Genomic DNA, 23,009 nt, shown 5'->3' on the forward strand with positions numbered 1-23,009 from the left:
CATGCTTTTACTTACTCCATTCCACATTTCTCTATTCATTCATTGATTATATATTTTAATTTATTTTTACTTGCGGTACCTACGTAGCTAGTAGATTTATAGATACTGGCAACATCTTTTTCTATGGTGTATGGAAAAGTCACCTAGGGCAGTGTTGCCCATATATAAAGATCTATCTGTATTGATACTGATTTTAGGCTGCCATTACAGATGACAGATTTTACTCTTAGGTAATACTTTTAGTTTTATACAGATTTTTAGAATTGGATATAGTGATGATAAAACAAAAAGAATGAAAATATGTACAGATTCGAGCATGATTGACATTTGAAAATAAGTACTTAACTTTGGAAGGATTATTACTATCAAAACAACTACAATGAGCCATGCTACAAACTAAAAATAGAAAAGGATTTGATTTCTAAAATTAATAAAAATGTGTATAAAAATAAATTTTATATTTTGGGTCATTGATTCTATACAAATTTCTAGACTGATTCAGATTTTTTGGTTTGGCATATGACAACACTGACCTAGGGCGATTGTCCAATACCCGGAATTTGACCGTCCGGCAGTCCGGTTTTGAAAAATGAAAGCGACTATGACAGTTTAGCGTGATCGAATTTACGGGCAACGTGTTCACGCACCGATCAAGAGCAGCGATCCGAAAAAATATGGACAAAAGCACAAGCCAACCCAAGCCAATCGTCGTTTTAAAACGCTAACTGACGTGCCGGACGGTAACATTCCGCGTAATTCCGTGTAGTGGACAAACGCTCATTTTTCCACGCGCTTTTTCCTCTATTCGTCTCAGTTGGGGCTTTTTGTGTACCATTTCTAGTCATTTTCTCCAACATGCATTGTCGTTGCATAGAAAGTAAGGTGACGCTATTCGCTTTTCAAAACGAGAAATTCATATATTTTTTCAATAAAATTATACAATTAATGGAGGTACATATTCAGTATTTTTATTAAAATTGATTAGGTTGTCTTATTCTTTTCTATCCTACCCTCATCCAATTGAAATCACCATTTTGTCTATGATCATCCCCGGAGCCGCCTTGAGGTTTGATGAAGATATTTATGGTATGTAAAATGTAAAGAAAAAAGCTTTAAAAGATTGTTTAATGATTTATTTTCAACGGAAATTATTCATATACAAAATATACTATGATTATTTTAACAATGTCGCTTTCGGAGTATTACTTTAGTATCTCACAGCTTCCCTGTTAGTTCCGGAACTGCCTTGAATAGATCTGCTACCAAACCGAAGTCTGCGACCTGCAAAGAATCACATAAGAATTACCACCAAAATTACATAAATACTGAAATTTAAATATTATTTTTTGACATATCATCAAAGATGAAGAAGAATATGGAAGTCTGGGCATTTACGGGGCTTACGACCGTCATAGACGGTCTATGACGGTCGTAAGCCCCGTAAATGCCCAGACTTCCATATTCTTCTTCATCTTTGATGATATGTCAAAAAATAATATGAAAATAACTCCTGTAATTGGAGATAATCCAGATTTTGTGAACAAGTATTTGGACACACTCAAAATGTTCTGAAATTTAAAGTTGGTAATCCATTTATGCAATAAGAAAGTACTTTTTTATGGCAACACATTTTACCTGAATGCTAAAATCAGTAATGCAAAACCTGAACGTTAAAATAAATTTTTCTGTCAACTGACTTAAGATCTGATCTAAGACGGTGTTTGTAAATGATGCGGAATGCATCAAAACACGTGTCACAGTAGATTTTACGAAATAGTGGTATTTACTAAGTAAAACATTAATTAAAAATGACTTAAGATCATTGATCTGCTATCCAATTCAAGAAAAAAGCAAAGAAAATTTGAGAATGTACATAGATGACTATATTTTTCTCTTTTTGGCACATTTCTGTCTCTCTTTAGCACATTCTTGACACATCTACTGATTTACGGTTGGCAACCACTAAAATTTCTATAATATTATTATTTCTGACACAGCTGTTTAACTAGATACATATAACACTGGTCTGGTACCTGAAGCGTAGGATCATTTTACCTTCAAGTGATTAACAATAAAGATAACACTGCATTGATGTAATACAGTGCCCTATGAAACATTTCGTGGAGATAGAGGTTAAAAGAAGGTCTTGAGGAACATTGTACATTTAAACAAAATACTTGTATGTTAACGATTCATTGAAAATAAAGAAATCAAAGAGGTGGAAAAATGTTAATTTCCCCATTTGGAATGGCACGAGGTGTGGAAATCTAAAGGCGGAGACTGACTCTTGTTAAAGTTGTAAAAGAATCCCGCTTCGGAATACCCTCTCAGACACATGTAAGGGTGAAGACTGACCGGAGCATTTCGTCGTAACGTAACATGTTACGATGCGAGCATTCAGGCAGTCAGTACAGCGAGCCGAGCGCTCCATCCATAGTTTCGGATGCTCGGTGATGCTCGCCGCGGGCGATGTTACGACGTTATGTTGCGACGAAATGCTCCGGTCAGTCTCCGCCTTAAGACTTTAAACAAACGGATTGAAGTCAGATCTTTCGGGCTGCCTACCTGGAAGATGGGGGCTTCAGGGTCCTTGTTGATGGCCACGATAGTCTTAGAATCCTTCATACCCGCCAAGTGCTGGATGGCCCCACTAATGCCCACAGCGATGTACAGATCCTGAAACAGAGACAGAACTTCCATCAGAGTGATGCCTGAACATCTGACACATAAAGGTCTCCTAGACATTGGAAAGGTATGACAAATACATTTGGGATAAACAATCAAACTGAAAATGTATTATGAACTGGCACAAGAGACCAAACAATGGACAGAAAACTCACTGCGACACCTAAACCATTTTCAATTTCAACATGAACCATGAGCATATAATAAAATACACGCGGAACCGATACACACAACTACGTTTAGAGTAAAGTATTTGGAGCAATTAAACCAGCTGCCTGATATGTTAAAACATCAGGCAGCAATGAAATAAAAAATATTTGAGTTATATATATTTTTTTATAGTATACATACCTAATCAGGTAACCAAAAAAGTAATGGCTACCTGGGGTACTCGCGGAAATTCACCACAGAAGCTCTAAAGCTTAGCAAAAAACAAATAAGGATCCTAACCAGGACCTTGACAGGACACTGCAGACTGAGGAAACACATGATAAAAATTGGACTACATGACTCCCCAGTATGCAGATTTTGTTTGGATGATAACGAAACGCCAATCCACCATTGTCTATAATTGTGACGCACTCACTCACAAACGAAGTCACATCCTTGGAGGACCACTACTGGACTCCGAGAAGGTGAAGCTACTACCACCAAGACAGATTGTGAGTTACATGACTCATGTAGGTCTTGGGAGTGAGCTGTGATACGGAGGGAAGTCACAATAGACCTAATATGGTCGCAATGACATAAGATTCCTTGACCTCAGAAAAAAAAAACTAGGCACATCTTAAGTTTTGGAAATTGGCACGCGTGGTAGTTAGCAGACATTTTCCAGACTTGCCAGAAAAGTCTTCTGTCGCAGTATTTGTAATTTTTTTTAGACATCCGTCTCTGTATCAAGCTACCTGTAAATAAAAAATGCAAACTTACAGGAGCGACGATTTTTCCAGTCTGTCCAATCTGCATGTCATTGGGGCAGAATCCCGCGTCTACGGCCGCGCGGGAAGCTCCCACCGCAGCATTCAGCTTGTCGGCCAGATCATACAGCAACTTGAAGTTCTCTCCTGACTTCAGCCCACGACCTGGTAACACCAACTTAACACTGATATCTATTCATGACTGTGCTTTCATTTTTTAACATAAATTTGTACACATGGTCATGTGGAACGTATGTCTGAGGATAGATGGATGAAAAAAGTGCTCGACAGGAGGCTTAGAACAGGATACAGAACCATGGGTAGGCCCCAGACAAGATGGTTAGATGATCAGATCAAACGAAAGCGGAGTAGTCTAGTTATCTTACTCTCTCGTTATGATAGTAACACATTTATTAGAGTGAAATAAATAACATGTTGCTAGCAGACAAAAAATTTATGTGCTGACATATATTTTTTTTTTATTAAAATTAAACCCTTGAATAATCCACTTAATCGAGTTTTAAGTTGAATATGAGAGGGTAATAGTTTAGAAACCATGGAAAAGAAAATAAAAAAATAATTTGACTAAGAAATACTTATACTCAGCATGCAACAAAGAATCAAAAAATAAATATTGGTACAAAATCCTCTATACTGGATTAATAACTAAACAGGTTTCTAAACTAGTACCCTCTCATATTCAACCTGCGTATTATACGAGTAACAACTTCAAAGTCAAATTCTAGGAAACTCAAAATCAAAAGTAAACATATTAGATAGAAGCGGTATTTATGAAATTTCTTGCGGTGACTGCGATAAAAAATATACTGGCCAAACTGCGAGAAGTCTAAGAATTAGAATTAGAGAACATCGTCGTGGACTAACAAGTAATTATTTTTCGGAATTTGCAAATCATATCATGGAAACTAACCACTCATTTGACTCTCATACACTTAAATTATTACACTCTGTTACAAATAAAGGTCAAGTCATGAATAATTTAGAAAATTTAGAAATACATAAAAATTTAAATTCAGATAAAACAATAATTAATAATATACTGTTTCAAAATACGTCACCATTATTATCAATGGTTCCTTTTACAAAAATATGGAGTAAGTAGCTCTTATACATAATACTAAAGTTATCGAAAAAAAATATGGAGTAAGTAGCTCTTATACATAATACTAAAGTTATCGAAAAAAAATATGGAGTAAGTAGCTCTTATACATAATACTAAAGTTATCAAAAAAAAATATGGAGTAAGTAGCTCTTATACATAATACTAAAGTTATCGAATTAAAATTCATATACATATATGGGGGATTTCTATCATCCTGTTAGATCCGGCTAGGTTAAGAAATATGCTAATTTTACGACTTAAACAAGAATACCATTGATCAATGATTGAGAAAATAAATATCAGCTTACCACCAGACACAATGTTGGAAGCGCTGGTCAACTCCGGGCGGTCCGACTTGCTGAGCTCCTGGGAGACCCACTCGGTTAGCGAGGACTTGTAGTCGCCTGGAGAGGCCGCTTCCACTGCAGCGGAGCCGCCCTCCAGCGGTGACGGCTCGAATGATGTTCCGCGTACCGTCACCACCTTCACGGCATCGAGGGACTCTACAGTCTGGATTGCATTGCCTGATAACAAATTCCAAAAACCATAAGAATTTTTGCTAAGACAGAGTGGTGTGACGTTCCACCCTCTTGGCTCACCCCTGTGATAAGCAGCCTTGTTTATTTTGTATATTATTATTAAATCGTCATCAATATTAATTTTGGTGATTAATTTTATTTCTGACTGGCACCTGATAATAGAGGGAACGATTGAGGGAACAAACGCCAGAGGACGCCCACGCCGCGAATATCTTTGCGACTTATATGAGGACATGAGCTGTTTAACGTATGAAGAGCTGAAGAGGGTTTCGCGAAATATACCAAAGTGGCGAAGAAGGAGTAATTTGTTGCTGCAGACCAATCCACAGGGTTGAGACAAAAGAAGGAGAAATTTATTTCTTACATTCTCTATTATTTTTACAATTTTGGAAATTATGTTTTTCTTCTACGGCAGTTGTAGTCGGCAAACTGATTAATCAACAGAGCTATTTAGCTGTGTTGACCAATATTCACGGTACAGCGATTGAAATTTCTTTTGAGAGCCAAATTTTTTTAATTTATAACTGTATAGGTGATTTAATAACGTTTAAGTTGTTTTTTTCTTTTTTAAACTAACCAGACAGACCTCTGGATAGGACAACCGACAGGTTATAAAAATTTATGCCTGATCCGCAAAGAGCTGCAAGCGGCCTGCGAGCCGCGGTTTGCCAACCACTGTTCTAGGAGCATGCACATATAAACTGTCTACTACTTACAAAAGCTAATATGAGTATGAGCAGCCCCGAGTGCCCTGCCCTAGTCATTACTGTTATGCTGCTTCTCCTAATTTTCTTCACTCATCCCTCTCAATATAGGAAAAGTAAGTAATAAAAAAAATAACCAGCATAAATGGTTCGGATGAAGGTGTTGGCGTCCTTGACCCCGATGATGTCGGAGACGGGGGAGACGTCGAGCTTGGCGGCCACGCGCGGCAGTAGGGCCTTGCCGAAGGCGCTGGCCCCCGCCAGGATGTGCGAGAAAGAGAACTGCTTCTGGGTGGCCAGCACCAGGGGCGTCAGCGCCTCCGCCGTCATGCCCTTGAACGCCTCCCCCTCCGCCACCAGCACTCGGGACAGGCCGGCTGCCTTGGCCACCTGCTCCGCCACCTGCAACCACGAGAATGCGAGATGAGAAAGAAGGAGAGTTGGTGTGCAAGGTCAGCAGCCAACATGCCTTAAAAAAAGAACCGACGCTCACAGTAAAGAGAATTTAGCCTCGGACAAAGAACCACTCTTGGACATGACCAAAGAGCGAATCAAGATTTATAAATAAATAAAAACTTCAAGCAAAAAATTTAATATGAAATAAGGCAATTTATATTTTTAGGTTTCTGATGGTTTGAACAGATTGTCATAATAATAATAATTTTATTTATATAATCACAAGTTTTATCATTCACGGCAAAGGAGTTCAAATGCAAGTTTGGTAAGATAATGCATCCTGTTTCTACACATTTTAAGAAAAAAAACACAATGAAATAAAATAAATAATTTTTGATGATTTATGCAGCGCCATTTTCGTAAATTATGACCGCAAGGCCGTTTCGCTGTAATTAGAATCCCCTCTTCATCCTTTAAGCTCTTGTCGTCTTTCAGACCCAAACTTGCTAAGCAAAATCTTAAGAAGTAAGTAGTGAAAAATGTTTAAAATTGTGTCCCGATTTTACTATGAATTTGAACATACACAGCTTTGAATGTCCCAGCCACTGGCAATCGAAATTTTAAAAACATTTCAAAGTACAAAAATAATAGGAAATATTTTCTAAAATACGGACTTACCGGTCCACATTTGGTTCCAGCAACCAACACCGTGATGTCTCCTCCAATCTTTTTGGCTGCAGAAATAGCATTTTGAGTTATGGGAAGAAGTTTCTCATTATTATGCTCCGCGATGATTAATGTACTTTGGAATCTTTTCAGCTGTAAATTAAGACGAATGTTTGTGTAATAAAAAATTATTTTGTGTTATCAGCACCTTATCACAGAGATGTTGACTCGAGTTCACAATGCAAATCAACCTATTTTTTATAATAAAAACGTCTAACGAATACGTTACGTAATTATTATAAACTAATGAAGACGAGACTTGATAAAAAGTAAAAATTATAAATTAGTGCGAAATAATAACATTACATTGTTCAAATCTTCGGAATGTTAAAAACAATTTTTACCTGTGGCTGTAAACAAAGGCGGCGCTGGATTGATGAAAACATGCTGCAAACAAAAACAAGAATTTTACACAAGAAATTTATTTCAGTTTATGTCAGGCTTAATTATAATTTATGCATGTAATTACTTTTCTTATTAATCAAAGTCCAAAAGTCAATCCTTACGTCAGATGCAAAAGTCACAGAAGAAAGATTACTTCATAGATAAAACTAATTAAATCGACGGAAGGCTAGAGAAAAATCTAGTTATATTTTAGGTGATGTGAACATCTATCGTTTTTTATATGAAAAAGGATGGAAGTCAGCATCTCAGGGCTTACGACATACTATCGGTAGGGTAAATAATCCAGTGTTCGATACAAATAATAATACTAGTATTGTTGAAACTCTAGTTGATTGCTCGTTCATTTTTGTGGGGGTTCGTTCTCAGGGAGTCGCAAAATTATTATAGGCTGGTGAGGAATCACAATTCGTACAAAACATAAAACATTTTTCATGGCGTTAGTGATTTGAAATTATAAGTAACTTTCAATAAAAATATTTATTAGTTATTTTTCTAGAAAGAGAAAGAGATTTTCGCACAGCTATCATTTAGTGTATTATTGCGATACAAAAAATAACTCAGAGACCGACAAATCAATGTTTATTATTTTATTAATTGCCATAAGAGAAACTATAACGCAATGGGGTTTACTTCCAATGGAGTAGGCTGGTTCAACAAAAAAGTGAAACTAAATCACGAACACAAAAAGCACGTATAAGACTGCTGTTCAGGTAAAATTTTTACGAATATGTACATTTTCACTCTATCCGGCTACGAATGATACGCAACAAACTTTAAATAAAAAAGTTCTGCCATAGCTTCCTATTGCGATAAATGGCGATAACGGGCTTTTGTGACTACGGGATTTCAAGCAGAAATTTACAGGCTTTATTTTAGTATGCTCCGGTAGGTACGTATAACTTAAAGAGACTAATACTATGGCAGCACCGAGTGATACTGCCAGTTCGTCTCTTCTCCTTGTCACTTGTCATGAAATTATAAAGCTCCGTACACATTTGAGCGATTTGTGGTTATACTGTATGAGGTGAGATTTTAAAAAATTACTTTATTGATCGAGTCAATTGTTTATTTTTTCGGTTTTAAAAGATTTTATGATTTTCATATATGGATATTTATAAAAAGAAAGGCGGTTTCGATAACAACGATCAAAATGATTTAGAAAGAGATCTCACTAACAAATTTCTTAATGGCGAATTATCTTTCGCCGAATATTCTCAGCAGTGGGGTGAAACTAACGACGCCGAAGATGAAGAAGATAACGAGAACGCTGACGAAGATTCGCGCAAAGAAGTCACTGAAAGTGATCAGCCTAGCGGTTCTAAAGGAAGAAAAAGTACCCAGTCATCGGACGAAGATGCCCGAGTGGCCAGAAGCACTCGCAGGAACCGGCGCCAGCTCCCTCCGGCTCTGTCGGGGCTTATGGGAGAGGCCAACCTGCGCTACGCTCGGGGGGAGAAGGAGCTGGCCGAGAAGATGTGCTACGAGATCATCAGACAAGTCCCCACTGCGGCGGAGCCGTTCCACACCCTGGCGCAGATATACGAGAAGGACGCGGAGAAGTCGCTCCAGTTCTCGCTGATAGCAGCCCACCTGAGTCCCACGGAGTCCGACCAGTGGATGCGGCTGGCCGCCGTCTCCAAGGAGCGCGGGGACCCCAAGCAGGAAGTCATCTGCTACACCCGCGCCATCAACGGCAACCCCAAGCACATCCCGTACCACCTCAAGAGGATCGAGGTGATGAAGGAGCTGGAGGAGAAGGGGCTCATCTCCTCCTCCTTCAACCTGTCCTCGCAGCAGTGCTACATGCGCCTGCTCGGCATCCTGCCGCCTTCCGACGGGACCACCATCCTGGACATCGCCAAGAAGGTCGCCCGACAGTACCACGCCGACAACAAGATCTTCAAAGCCCAGCAGGCCATGAGCATCGCTTACGACAAGTGCTCCGATCTGTTCTCTCTCGAGGATACCAACTTACTCTTGGAACTTCTCTTGGCTACCAAACAATACGATAAGTGCTTGAACATCCTCGTGGACCGCGGCGGGGTCGAGATGGAAGCGGAAGTGCAGACCGTCCGCTTCGAAGGAGTCGTGGAGGACGTCACTAACATCGTCTCGTGCACCATACCCGAACAACTTCCTATAGATCTGCGCAGCAAACTCGCCATCTGCCTCATACACTCCAAGGCGTACCATCTGATAGAATCCCTTATCGACTCTATCCTGGAGAAGGAGGACGCGGAGACTGCGGGAGACATATTCCTGGATATCGAAGAAGCTCTGACCGGGGAAGGGAGGCACGAAGACGCGCTACGACTGCTGAGCCCCCTGGTGCGCAGTTCTCGCTTCAGTTTACCGGCCGTGTGGCTGAAGTACGCGCAGAGTCTGTCCGCTCTCGGCCGCTTGGAAGAGGCCATCGAGCCCTTCCGCACCGTCATCCGCCTCGCTCCGCAGCACCTCGAGGCCAGAATGAAATTATCTAAAATCCTCAAAGACAATAACCGGCTGGACGAAGCTTCCCTCGCTCTGGAACAAAACCCGCAAACCGATTTACTGGACACCGGTCTGCTATATGAAAGATGTCAGATATACAAATCTATAGGCGATTTGCGTAGTTATTTAAAAATTGGCCAGCTGCTACTCAGCCGGCACTTCTTCAAGATAAGGAATAGAGACGAAGTCACCTCTTTCCGGTCGAAAGATTGTACGGAGCTTTTGAAAGGATTGAGGGAAGCCCGGGGAGAGGAAATGGAGGAGGCGGACGATGTGACTTTCGACGAAGCCAATAATCAGTTATCCCTCCAGACGGAATGGGAACTGCTTCGAGAGCTACTCCAGATCTCGCAAGAGTTCGGTGACTACGGCACCATGGAGCGCCTCGCCTTCTCCGCATTGGGGAGCAAGAAGTTTTCTCAGTACAGGAGCTTCCTGGAGTTCACTTGTCTCGTAGCTTGTCTTCGGAACGAAGATTACTATTTTGCGTACAACATGGTCAGAGACTTTGTGCAAAAATCCCCCGAAAAACCCAAAGTATGGAACATGCTGAACCTCATTATCCAGAGAGTGGAAGACACTCGGCACAATCGCTTTCTCATGAGACTCCTGGTCCGCTTAGGTAACTCCGACAGATTCTTGTACGTGTTGCACGGAAACAACTGTTTGATGGCCGGGTCCTACAAATACGCTCTCAAGGAATACATTTCGCTGTACGAAGAGAAGAAGGTGCCCCTCGTAGCTCTGCTCGCGGGTATCACGATGACGCACATGGCGTGCCAAAAATTCTCTACAAACAAGCACATTCTAGTCGTTCAGGGAATTGCGTTTTTGTCTTATTACGAAAAATTGCGAGGTCCCGATGGACAACAGGAAGCGCTGTATAACATAGGTCGGGCGTATCACCAAATCGGAATAATACAAAAAGCTACGCAATATTACAAAAGAGCTCTCGCCGTCAAAATAGACTTGATATCCCAAAATCCAGAAATCCTCGACTTGAGTAAAGATATTGCGTTTAATTTGCATTTAATTTACAAAAATGACGCGCCACATCTCGCTAGAATGTACCTCAATAAATATATTGTAATTTGAATCGTTTATAATTATTTTATACAATAAAATTCCTTTAAAAATAAAACTCATTTTGCTTTTTATTCTTGTTTCCAGGATTATATACGTAATAGAAAGTATCGACATCCACAATGAGTGAAGCGCAAACTTCCGGTGGACATATTACCACTCAAATATTGTTTCAAGAATTCTGCGATTTATGTGAAAAAATAAAAAGTTGCAAAATAAAAAGTAATCGAGTAGATATTTTGAAAAAATACATAGATGAGTATCGAAACAAGGACTCCCTCAATATGGTAAGTGGACAAGTACCATTGTAAGACAAAGAAGTCGAACACGGATCTATTATTCTTTATTTTATTGATTCAATAAAAATACTAGAGATACAGAGAGCAAATGTCAGCAAAGTGAAAAATTTTCACATGTTATTGAAATATACTTTAATTTGAGGGTTATTTATTTTTATTTCCAACCTTGAGGTCAAGTATGCAGACCTGTTTTTCATATAGCGTATAAATAATTAACATAATATGAAAATAAATATATGTACGAGTCTTACATACATATACTCATATTAACTAACACATGCATGGCATACAATAGTGGTCCGTGCATCAGAAACATATTTATTAAGGTCAATGTGGTCCTGACAGTCACAAAAATGCGCGCTTTGTTGTAACTTTAACTGTTGGAGCATATTAAAATGGATTGTTTCCAAAATGCATGTTCAAAGCGCCTGAACTTAGCTACTAGTAGCAATCAAGGGACGCTACTTGTTCGCAAATGTATTAAATATTGTATACGGTTTATAAAAATGAGTATATTTTAGTGCAGGTTTGAGAGCAGGCATCATGAGGGAGGGAGGATTTTATTTATCTTGTCATAAAACCCTCTGGATAGTGTATCTTAAAACTGCAAAAGAATTAATTTTTTCATTATTTGATTGGGTAGTCACTGTGGTAATATGTATCCATGTTTATTTTAGTTCTACCTGGTAAACACCACTATTTCTTAAAATCTACGTGACTACTATGTGTTTCGATGCATTCCGCATCATATGGTGTTTAAAAATGATGCCGAATGCAATGAACCACATGTCATAATAGATTTTTAAGAAATATTGGTATTTACCAAGTAAGACTTTATTTTTGTTAGATTCAGTTCCTCACTTGTGAATCCTACAATCAAATGCAATATATTTTATGTATTAAATGTTAAATAAACACTGATTTTTTGAGTCTACTCAGTTGTATTTTATTGTTAAAAAAAATACATAAAAATTTATTTTGTGACAATTGTTTCTCCTAGTTATGGCATTTTTAAACAAATGTAGGAAACGAACATTGAATGTCCCATAACTAGGCGAAACGATTGTCACCAAATTTATTTTTCTGTGTTTTTTTAACAATAAAATACAACTTAGTAAACTCAAAAAGTCAGTGTTTGATTTAACATTTAACCTGTCTGGGTGTGAGTTTCTCCGGACAAAACTGTATCTGAGGAGTGAATTTGTTTTTGTTATTTTTTTTTACTTTTAAATTTTTATATTATAGTCAATGCTATAAGCAACATGTTTTCTTGAATAAACAAAGATATTAGACCAGTAAACATGATTTATATCAAAATTATCAAAATATCGATAAATCATGTTTTTAACATGTTTTGATATAAATCGTGTCATAAATCATATTTTGTATCGGCCGTACATGTACGTCCAAACTCCTTTGAGGAAAGTTTGGTATGGCCGTACATGTACGGCCATACTCCCGGACAGGTTAATACATAAATTAAAATGGAGTTCCACAAATTAAATGCCAAATTTATAAATACAAGATACTTACCTTGATTTGTTCGGGCAATGGAAAACCATTAAAGAGATGCTGTTTATTTTCTTAATCACAACTTTTCTCTCTGTAAGGTTGTAACTGGGTTATTGTACAATTTTAGAGCAACAGTTTCTTCCCTATACTGAGAATGTTGCTCCCTCAATGCGAACGGGAGAGAGGTGCGTACGGAATAAAGGAGACAGCGCTTGCCAAAATGTACATCCGGGTTCTCAATCTCCCCAAGCAAGGGCACGAAGCATCCAAGCTAACCAACTACAAGGCGCCCACTTCCTCACAAAACACGGTGGCTGACTTTGCGGATGTAGCTTTCTACGTTCTCAAGTCCAGATGCAAACCTGCCGGGACACTCACCATCAAGGAGGTCAACGATAGTCTCGACAGGATTGCTGAATACCACGCTGAGAATAAACCGAGTGCGTAACGAAAATCCTGACAGTAATGCTACTTCATACATTATCATAATCTAACTAACCACCGCGCCTTCACTGAAGGGGTATGCAGAGATAATAGCATACCAATCTGTCTTTGCAAACAATCTTCGCCTTTTCCACATTCCTTCCATTCATCTCCTCATACATATCCGCCGATTATTCGGACTCCTGACCTGACCACTTTAAAATTTTTGAAAAACTTTATGAAGTTTTCCTCGGTCTTCTTCTGTCTCTATTGTTCTTTACTCATTCAATTCACTTTTTTTTGTTGTTGATGCATTATTATTGTTATTATTTGGTTGTAGTGTGACAGCCTTGACTGGTATGCCTATATCTTGTGCACTAAATTTTGTCTACGATATTCTTTCTTCAAAAAGGTATCCAAACTATTTTTCAACTGGCTGACCGTGGTTAGTCGTCAACTAAGCTTGGCAACCTATTCCAGTCTAAATTGCTCTACCGGATAGAAAGCTTTTATTTTTCAAATAAATAAATTTTATTAAAATGAAGGATGAAAGTTGCCCTGGTGCCCTGGTGCCCTAAAAAAAGAATGCCCTGGTGCCCTAAAAATTCAATCACTAAGATGAATGAACACTAAAACAATATATGATAAATCTTTGAATGATAAAATAAGGAAAGGCTTAGATAGAAACATTTATCAAATTAAGATAGTTTATATATGTGGAATAAATGAGTAAGGAAAGAATAGTAAAACATATAAATAGTTTCATACTCACACATTTTGAGTGTGTCCAAATATTTGTTCACAAAATCTGGATGATCTCCAATTACACGAGTTATTTTCATATATATATATTTTTTTGACATCTCATCAATGATGAAGAAGAATATGGAAGTCTGGGCATTAACGTAAATGCCCAGACTTCCATATTCTTCTTCATCTTTGATGAGATGTCAAAAAAAAATTTTTTTCATACTCCACTACCATAAATTGCTTTGTCAAAAGTGAACGATGAATGAAAAGGAGAGTGTTATATTATCATACCACAAAGTTTTTAAAATACAAAATATATAATATTTTTGTTGAAATTGGATAATTTTCCTTTTTGAATATTCATAGTTACATGGAATTATGTCACTTTATTATCGCTTTCACTAGACAATCTATTAGGAAATTCTAACAAAATTTGCTTAGTTTCAAAAAGGGTCACGGTTGTTTTTGTTTTTGCAGGAAGTGTGGATGAAGAACTCACAAAATTTGTGTCCAATATGACGGCTCTTCAGCAAAAATGGCTTATAAGAATAATTTTGAAAGACCTTAACCTGTCAATGGGACAGCAAACAATATTGACATGCTTCCACGAAGACGCTCCGGACTTGTACGACTCTTGCAATAGCTTGTCTAAAGTGAGATATTCTTCGAGGATGTTTTAACCCATTTCCTTAATAACTCTTTAAAAATAACAAGTTACAATTTTTGTCAGGTCTGCGCAATGCTTCACAGCCCGAGTGTGAGACTCCACGAAATTGAAATTGAACTATTTTCGCCGTTTCGTCCTATGCTATCGGAGAAATTGGACATCACTAAAATCAAAGCAACTATGAAAAAAGATGAACAATTTTTCATTGAAACTAAATTCGACGGGGAAAGATTCCAAATTCACATGAAGGATAAAAAGTTCAAATATTTCTCCAGGAATGGTTTCGATTTCACGTCAAACTTTGGAGAAACGTTTGATGGAAACGGTCTGTTTACAAAACATCTACAGGACGTATTGGATCCATCCGTTCAAAGTTTCATTTTGGACGGTGAAATGATGGGATGGCATAAAACTAAGAAGGTTTTCGGCTCCAAAGGTAAAAAAAAAAACTTGTTTTAACCTGTATTATTTATTGAACTTGCACAGAAAATATGAACATATCGCTCACTCCTTTCAAGAACGTCATAAATCAAAAATTGTCAATTTTCAGTTGTGTAAGTTTTCGGAATGCCCAGAAAATGTACTATATCCCAGCAAAAGAGGCATATTTTTAACTCTATATTTACCCGCTACATGGCAGAAAGTGTTGTTTTTGCATTTTGAAGAAAAGGTGTTGAAATTTTTTTTTAAACAAACTAAATATTTTTCAAATGGAGAAAAAACTTTCAGGTTTTACTTAAAAAGATCTGTTGCACAGTAAAAAGTTCAATAAGTGGCTTGATATTTATTTTTAATACATTGTATTATATTTATAAACTTTAAAAACGTTTTCCTGAAAAATCAAGTTTTTTGATTTATGACGTTCTTGAAAGGAGTGAGCGATATGTAAGATGCAGTAAGAATGATCAAATATAATCACAGTATTGTATATTTATTAAACTAAATTGTTTAAAACGAGGAGGGCAAAGGGGAAGATTCAGTTAAGGAGTTGAAGAGAGAGGTAGAAGAACCGAGAAAAAAATTATACAATCTACAGGTTGGGTTCCAAAAATACATACAACTTGTTGACATAAAACAGAAAATCGCAAGGTAGTGCTTCAAATATAATTTTATTTATATTTTAATTGAATGACAAGCAAACAATTATTAATTGTTTAACTCTTACCACTCTGTAGACCAGACATTCTGGCCCGTATGATTCTAGTAGGCAGCTCCATGGGCCGCAATGTCTGGCCCGGCGCAGGTATAACTTTAATCACTGATTTCTCTATCATCCAAGTATATTCTACCAAAAAATATCTCAGATAAATACAGTTAATCTTAATTAACATGGTCATACGAATTGTCAGACAGATTGTCTCAAAATTAGGGAACCAAAATATTTATTTTAATGGTAGACAAACGTCGCATTTTTTTGATCACAGAAGCTGATCAGTTATGAGAAAAAATGGTCAGAATGGAAAGGGTTAAATGGCAAAACTTGCAACCCCCATTTCTACGGATTTGACATACCCTATTGACGCATTTCCTATTGCATATGGGAAACTGACACCTGTGGGGATCTTTCTTGCACTGGTTTTTACAGCATAGCTTCTAACTTTCCAAAACCATGCATATGCGTATAATGCAATACGTGGCAAGATTACTCAAATGCAACATTTAGATAAGCAAATGATGAAATTATTGATATTTCAGACTTGTATAAACGCAAAGCTATTTAAAAAAATCCTTTTTAATGAAGAGTATGATAAATCCAATATGTGTTATAAGTGAAAATAGTCCATTACTTGCATTCGTCACTCAACTAGACTGAGCCAAGCCAACGGAATATTTGTGTATTAAGAACTAATCGACCTCATATTCCTTCCAGGAATGACTTTCGATGTTAAAAAGATGACAGAAAATAGCAGTTACCAGCCCTGTTTCTGCTGTTTCGATATTTTGCTGCTGAACAATGTTGTGCTGACAGGAGTACCTCTTCACAAGAGACTGACCCATCTCGACAGCTTGTTCACCGACAAAGAAGGTGTTATCATTCACAGCAAAAGAGTTCAAACGCAGGCTTGGTAAGATAACCCATCCTGTTTCAACACATTTCAAGAGATAAACCATTATTTTTGACATGTCAACATAGATGAAGAAGAATATGGAAGTCTGGGCATTTACAGGGCTTATCACGGTCATAGGCTGGTTTAATCACTTTACACACGTGTAACATTTCTACCCATGTTTGACAACCACACTACTCAAATTATTGAAACTTCTAGATCTATCGATCAAACTCGAAACACAGTATGTCAGAGTTCACTAGACACATCTATGGTAATAATGGAGATTTGTGAACAAGTATTTGCACACACTAAAAATGTTGTGGATAAACCATGATGCAATAATATTTTTACTTTTATTATTTTTAATATTTTTTCTTGACAATTTACTGAGCCCTTAATAATGTGTTCCATGTCGACTTAATTTAAAAAAATATCCTAATTCTATTTCAAGACTTGTTTAAAAACTGCTAGCTCTATAATATAGGCTTATATTGTTTCAGCGATGAAGTTCTTTCCGCATTGAACAAGGCCATCGATGACCAGGATGAAGGAATAGTTATTAAAAACATAATGTCTCTCTACAAACCCAACAGTAGGAAGAACGGTTGGTTTAAAATTAAACCGGAGGTGAGTTCCATCGTGGCATATTATCAAAGTTATAAGATTTGGGTAAATATTCATCGCAATACGTAGATATTTATACTTTTGTTGTTATGCAGTACACTGTGGGAACCATGAATGAACTGGACCTCCTCATTATTGGTGGGTACTACACGGAGAACAAAAGGCACGGTTTGATAAACAGCGTGTTGCTAGCAGTAGCTGTTCCATCCCAAGAAGAAGGTAAATGCATATCTACTAATTATTACATATTTGTGTTGTCTCTGGTGCAATATATGTACGTTATTTTTCAATAAAAAGATGTATCGTGTTCAACACATTTTCCATTCGAAATTAGGAAATCATTTTGTAAGCAAAATCCGCATTCACAGCGCTTGCGACCTGCCATTTGGTGGCTTCAATGACCACTTTATACTCTGTGTAACTTTCACTATTCTACCCATTGTTGAACATCCACATTGCCTGAAAAAGAATGTGGCGCAAAAATGTTGAAGTGTGTAAAAAGTTTTCATCATCCACAGTGTCAACATTGTATGTATTTTTATCTGCATTTGAAAAGAACATCACGGACCCGAATAAATAGGAACAAAATGACTGTACGAATGTTGATGAAACTTATAACATTTTGAGTGTGTCCAAATACTTGTTTACAAATCTGGATTATCTCCAATTATCCAATTCTCCAAAGTAAGTAAATATTATTTTTTGACATCTCATCAAAAATGAAGAAGAAAATGGAAGTCTGGGCATTTATGGGTCTGACGACCATCATAGGCTGGTTTAAGTGATCACTTTACACATATGTAACATTCACCAATTCTACCCATTATTGTCAATCACACTACTCAAATTCATATTCTTCTTTATCTTTGATGAGATGTCAAAAAAAAATGATGAAACTTTGCAACAATGGTTTTGTACCCAAAAAAGCGCAGGATTTTCCAAATTTTGTATGAAAAGTTGATAAACACAAAAATATGACATACATGTAATGGATTAATTGAATTGTGACTTATTCTGATTACTATTATTTTACTTATTATACTCGGATATAACAAGTAACGGTTATAACAAGCCAATTCAGTCGGTCCCGTCATCCTCGTTATAGCCGAGTTTGACTGTAGTTGTTGTTTTATAATATGAAATGCAGTACCACCAAGAAACTAACATTTCTAACAAAACTTAAAACTGATTTCTCATTGATGAAATCCTTTGATAAAAAATTGATAAAATTACTTATTTAATGAAACGTTGGATGTTCATAGTTTCATCATCACTCCAGGTAGATTTTAAGTTAGCTTTGTATGTATTTATGTGAGGAATATGCCAATTCAAGAAAGAGAACTGCCGTAGAGTATCCTACCGGCCTGGTATAAGAGAGATCACTAAATATTGTTGACAGAAGGGAGTACCAACCGTGATATTTCCAACAAATTATTTTGTTATTTTTATCATTCCAGGTGGTCAACCTGCAGTTTTCCACTCGGTGGGTCGTGTGATGCTCTCTCTGCGGGGCGAGGAGACGGAGGAGCTGTGTAGCAAGCTGCAGCCGCACTGGAGACCCTTGGACAAGGAAGCGGCTCCACCCGCCTCCGTCTGCTGGACCAAAGAAAAACCTGATATCTGGATAGAGCCTAAACATTCCATTATACTACAGGTTACTCTCGCACGCATATATTGACTGAATTCACCAATATTCTCATTAACCGCCCTGCCCATACCAACGTACGTAATACATTCACTATATTATTGCCCGAACGCAACAAGCCGTATTACGTACGTTCATGTACGGGTCATAAATAGGTATATTGTTTAAAAAATTATCTGGTACATTGTAAATAAGTATTGTCATCAGGAAATCTTATGAAATAAAAACCTGGTGATTTTTAACCTACTTTTTGAATAATAACCCAAGGGTAGGATGGTTAAAAAAAAAACCTCCAATATCAATATTATTTATTATATCAGACACTAGATTATTCACCCTACGGATAAGATGTCAATATTATAGGTATGCCAGGTCGTAACCCCTGGGATGCTCAGACTAACGGATGAAACGATAGATGTTTCATATCAAGTTGAGATACTTATAATAATAAAATACCTTCATTTGGTAAATATAAACACTCTCAAACTACTATTATTGGCTAAACCACTTCATGCTTTGGAACGCGCAGTGTCGCAGACGGCACATGTATTTAATCGTGTCAACCTCAGCACCGCTCACATGTTTGTGTTATATAAGATAAACAACCGAACTGAGCTCGCTAATTCCACCATTTTCGGCTCTGTCTGAATTTATTGGAAATTCTTTGATAAATGGTCAAATTTTATCTTTTTATTTTTAGTTTTTATTGTTTTTTAATATTTTTTTGAACTGGGCAACTTTTAAATTTGTAAACTCTTACGAAAAAAAACAAAAGTATGAAGTGGTGTTTATTGGGTCAGTAATAATTTAGTTTATTTATATATAATAGATTTTCATTTATTTTTTAAAAATGTTATTTTTCTCTCGCAGATAAAAGCGTCGGAACTAGTCCGCAGCAGTGCTTTCAAAACGGATTACACCTTACGATTTCCCAGAATTGAAAAAGTACGCTTTGATAAGCCGTGGTATGGCTGCATGACAACTCTAGAATTTGAGGAACTGACCAAGGTAACTGGCTAACCTTTAAGGGCTTTGTACCTAATTTGTTACACTTTTCATAAACGATCAGTGAACTAACCCGGTGAATTTTTTTCCTCTATAGAACTCACACATTGTAGAAAAGCTGACAGCCCGTCGTATAGAAGAAGACGAATTGGAAGATGGAGACGCGTCTCCGAGTAAGAAGCGAAAAACTGCTGAAGTTTCGTCCCAATTCAAGGCCGCCGACACGTCGGATGTCCGGGAAATTTCCAGTTTATACGCAGGAAAGGAAGTGTGCGTCATGACCGGGAACAGTGAGTTTACTAAGGCAGATCTGGAGATCAAAGTCGTGGAGAATGGAGGCAAAATTGTTCAGAATCCAGGTGAGCAGTATATGTATAAACATTTTTGCCTTCCAATACAAGGTTCTTAGATTTAGACTTTTATTTATCAGTATGAATTTTTTTTTTTTAATATTAATACTTTTATATGGTAACAATTTAATACACTTATATTGGCACCATTGGGTGCAAATAAGGGTTAGAAGATTACATTTTGTGTAAGTGATAATTATACTTTCATTAATTGATTCGACAGTCACTTTGTGTTATATCTATCCATTTTTAATTAAAATTTTACTTGGTAAGTATATACCACTATTTCTTAAAATCCGTTATTGTGACATGTGTTTCAATGCAAAAATTCAAACGCTGTTTTAGCGGTGTTTGAAAATGATGCAGAATGCATCAAAACACATGTCACAATTTTTATTTTATTTAAAGGAATAACCCGCATACCGTCTATTTTAGATGCTTGTCTGCAGGTAGGATAGATTTTAAGAAATAATCATATTTACCAATGGCAATTTTAATTAAAAATGGGTAAATATGCTATTTTTTTGTAGGACCTTCAACATTCTGCATCGTCGCTGGCACCGTAAACGCCAGGGTGAGCAACATACTGAAGGCCGAGTGCCACAACGTGGTCTGCGTGGAGTGGTTCCTTTACTCGGTGAGCGAGGAGTTTGTAGCTCAGGGTGAGATCCCCGACTGGGAGCCGCGCCACATGCTTGGCACCTCACGAGACGTGGCCAGACAGTTCGCCATGCTGTACGACCAGTTCGACGACAGCTACACGGAGCTCGCTACCGTTGACTCGCTCAGGCACTCCTTGCAAAGGGTCGGAGAACTTGTGAGTATATATGTACTTATTGTCTGTTTGACACAAATTATCGTTTGTGTGAGTCCAAATGGAAGCCGAGAACTTCAATACCGGAGCTGAGAATGTGGCAGAAGCTCTAATTGATGAGGCCATTTGACACTTCTTCTTCTCTAGCCTTCTGTTCTCCACTGCTGGATATATGCTCCTCTTTTGTATCCTTCCCTATGGTCAGTTCCTGTTTGCAGCCAGTTTCTACCCCCCACAGCGGCTATGTTGTCGGACCATATTTTTTGATGTCTTCAGACGCATCTTTTATTTTTCCAAGGTGTCCATCTCAAAAAAATTGGGGTCCTTTTTACCTGACACTCAATATGACACTCAACCCCTAAAATTTTGAAATGGAGACCTTAGGAGAATAAAAGAACCATTGAAAGACATCAAAAAGATGGTCCGACGACATGCCACTGTGTGGGGTAAAAATTGGTTGTAAGCAGCAACAGATCGAAAAAATGGAAGGATACGGAAGAGGCCTATATCCAGCAGTGGAGGACAGAAAGCTAAAGAAGAAGAAAGAAGAAATGATTGGGAGAACTTACGTTTGAAAGTTCAATCATCTTTACTCAACTTGAGATGAAACCATTCTGTTCAATAATGGATATTCGTATTGTATGTATTAATTTTTTATGAATGTGTACCATATACGCAATGTTCTGAGTTCTTTTCATATGCATAATAATAAAGTGTATGATATAATAATTAATAATAAGGTGCCTTAAAAGCCTTATAAATGTGGAAAGTCTCTTTTTATACGTATCAGTAGATAATAGTATAATATTTCTCATTTTTAACTCCCTCATATTTAAAATGAACAATACTCAATATCAATATTGTCCACACATCTGGATCTTGACTAATTGTAGTTAGTTTAGTTTAGATATTTTTAAAATGGCTGCCTGCTTACATAATATAAATATAAAGTCATATTTTTTTACGAAAAATACCGTTTATTAATTTCTGTAACTACTCTTTGTCAGATTGGAAGAATACACCTTCTGCCGGTGGAGTTTGCGGAGATCGATAAAGAACTGTTCGGGACAGTCAGTCCATATTCCTTCTTCCGGAAGTGTCACTTCTACATCATGCCCGACTACAGCGCGCTCCCGGAGGCGGAGAGGATCGCGGCGGAGAGACACATCCGCATATTGACATTCCAAGTCGACTTCTTCGGGGGCCTTTGCACAGACCAAGTCGAGGAAGGCATCACGCATATTATAGTTCCGTCGTATTGTAAAAAAAATAATCTAAGATCAATATTAAAAGATGCGAACGAGTTGATTATAAAACCTTTCGTTCTGAGTTTAGATTGGTTGGAAGAGTGTTTATCGAACAAGAAACTTGTAAAGGAAGATGATTTCATTTATGTACTGTAATCAACTCTTTACTCGCGATTGACATACAGTCCGTGACACTTTTGATACTGCCCAATGCGCGTTTGACAAGCTGTTTGGGACAGTGCCCCAAATTTGAACCTCAATTTCTCTGGACTGAGTATCGACATCATAATAATTTTTTTGGTTTATAACGTAGCTAATTCTTCACGCTACTGACATCTGTGGAAATAATTCCAAATAAAAATATGTATCAGTAAAAATTCATGGTCCCTGAGAGGATAAGAGTTTGAAATAAGTGCATAAACGATGTCATAATTGTGTTGCATGATGGATGTATCACAACTGATTTAAAACTGTATGTATTGGGTTGATTTGTCCGACTGGTTGTATTTCTTTTTTTTTTTAATTATAACCGTTAGAGAGCTGAGAATCGATAC

The 23,009-nt window shown here is 37.4% G+C and overlaps 3 protein-coding genes across 4 annotated transcripts; 2 read left to right on the forward strand and 1 right to left on the reverse strand.

Annotated features, from left to right (window-relative positions):
- Positions 1-1,118: 1,118 nt before the first annotated feature.
- On the reverse strand, positions 1,119-7,612 carry wal (electron transfer flavoprotein subunit alpha wal). The gene is made up of 8 exons (XM_088259372.1): positions 7,560-7,612; positions 7,435-7,477; positions 7,043-7,183; positions 6,106-6,370; positions 5,034-5,249; positions 3,616-3,767; positions 2,566-2,676; positions 1,119-1,281 (listed from the first exon to the last, which is right to left on the reverse strand). Exons 2-8 carry the CDS (start codon positions 7,474-7,476, stop codon positions 1,216-1,218), a joined length of 993 nt encoding a protein of 330 aa, XP_088115498.1. The 5' UTR covers position 7,477; positions 7,560-7,612; the 3' UTR covers positions 1,119-1,215.
- Positions 7,613-8,457: 845 nt separating this feature from the next.
- Positions 8,458-11,290, forward strand: LOC148309852 (general transcription factor 3C polypeptide 3). 2 transcript variants are annotated; one of them, XM_088259416.1, is made up of 2 exons: positions 8,458-10,607; positions 11,156-11,290. In XM_088259416.1, exons 1-2 carry the CDS (start codon positions 8,600-8,602, stop codon positions 11,167-11,169), a joined length of 2,022 nt encoding a protein of 673 aa, XP_088115542.1. In that variant the 5' UTR covers positions 8,458-8,599; the 3' UTR covers positions 11,170-11,290. The 2 variants fall into 2 exon arrangements, with proteins under 2 accessions (XP_088115542.1, XP_088115541.1); XM_088259415.1 differs by lacking the exon at positions 11,156-11,290 and having other exon boundaries at positions 8,458-11,126.
- On the forward strand, positions 8,458-22,741 carry DNAlig4 (DNA ligase 4). Its single transcript, XM_088259413.1, has 13 exons — positions 8,458-8,519; positions 11,156-11,355; positions 13,007-13,319; positions 14,530-14,705; positions 14,783-15,155; positions 16,590-16,785; positions 17,271-17,397; positions 17,490-17,613; positions 18,852-19,048; positions 19,910-20,047; positions 20,142-20,403; positions 20,925-21,211; positions 22,216-22,741. The coding sequence occupies exons 2-13, from the start codon at positions 11,191-11,193 to the stop codon at positions 22,609-22,611; spliced, it is 2,754 nt and encodes a 917-aa protein (XP_088115539.1). The 5' UTR covers positions 8,458-8,519; positions 11,156-11,190; the 3' UTR covers positions 22,612-22,741.
- Positions 22,742-23,009: the final 268 nt, after the last annotated feature.

Source organism: Brachycentrus maculatus, unplaced genomic scaffold (assembly GCF_059751285.1).
Source record: "Brachycentrus maculatus isolate JH-2025_06_01 unplaced genomic scaffold, ASM5975128v1 h1tg000117l, whole genome shotgun sequence".
Taxonomy (NCBI): domain Eukaryota; kingdom Metazoa; phylum Arthropoda; class Insecta; order Trichoptera; family Brachycentridae; genus Brachycentrus; species Brachycentrus maculatus.

Excerpts from the sequence above, each read along its gene's own strand:
- LOC148309852 (XM_088259415.1), top strand. The coding sequence starts at position 8,600 with ATGGATATTTATAAAAAGAAAGGCGGTTTCGATAACAACGATCAAAAT.
- DNAlig4 (XM_088259413.1), top strand. The coding sequence starts at position 11,191 with ATGAGTGAAGCGCAAACTTCCGGTGGACATATTACCACTCAAATATTG. Across the intron at positions 13,320-14,529 it reads CCACGCTGAGAATAAACCGA|GAAGTGTGGATGAAGAACTC; the intron begins GTGCGTAACGAA and ends TTGTTTTTGCAG. Across the intron at positions 16,786-17,270 it reads AGAGTTCAAACGCAGGCTTG|CGATGAAGTTCTTTCCGCAT; the intron begins GTAAGATAACCC and ends ATATTGTTTCAG.
- wal (XM_088259372.1), bottom strand. The coding sequence starts at position 7,476 with ATGTTTTCATCAATCCAGCGCCGCCTTTGTTTACAGCCACAG. Across the intron at positions 6,371-7,042 it reads CTGGAACCAAATGTGGACCG|GTGGCGGAGCAGGTGGCCAA; the intron begins GTAAGTCCGTAT and ends TCGTGGTTGCAG. Across the intron at positions 5,250-6,105 it reads CATCCGAACCATTTATGCTG|GCAATGCAATCCAGACTGTA; the intron begins GTTATTTTTTTT and ends ATTTGTTATCAG.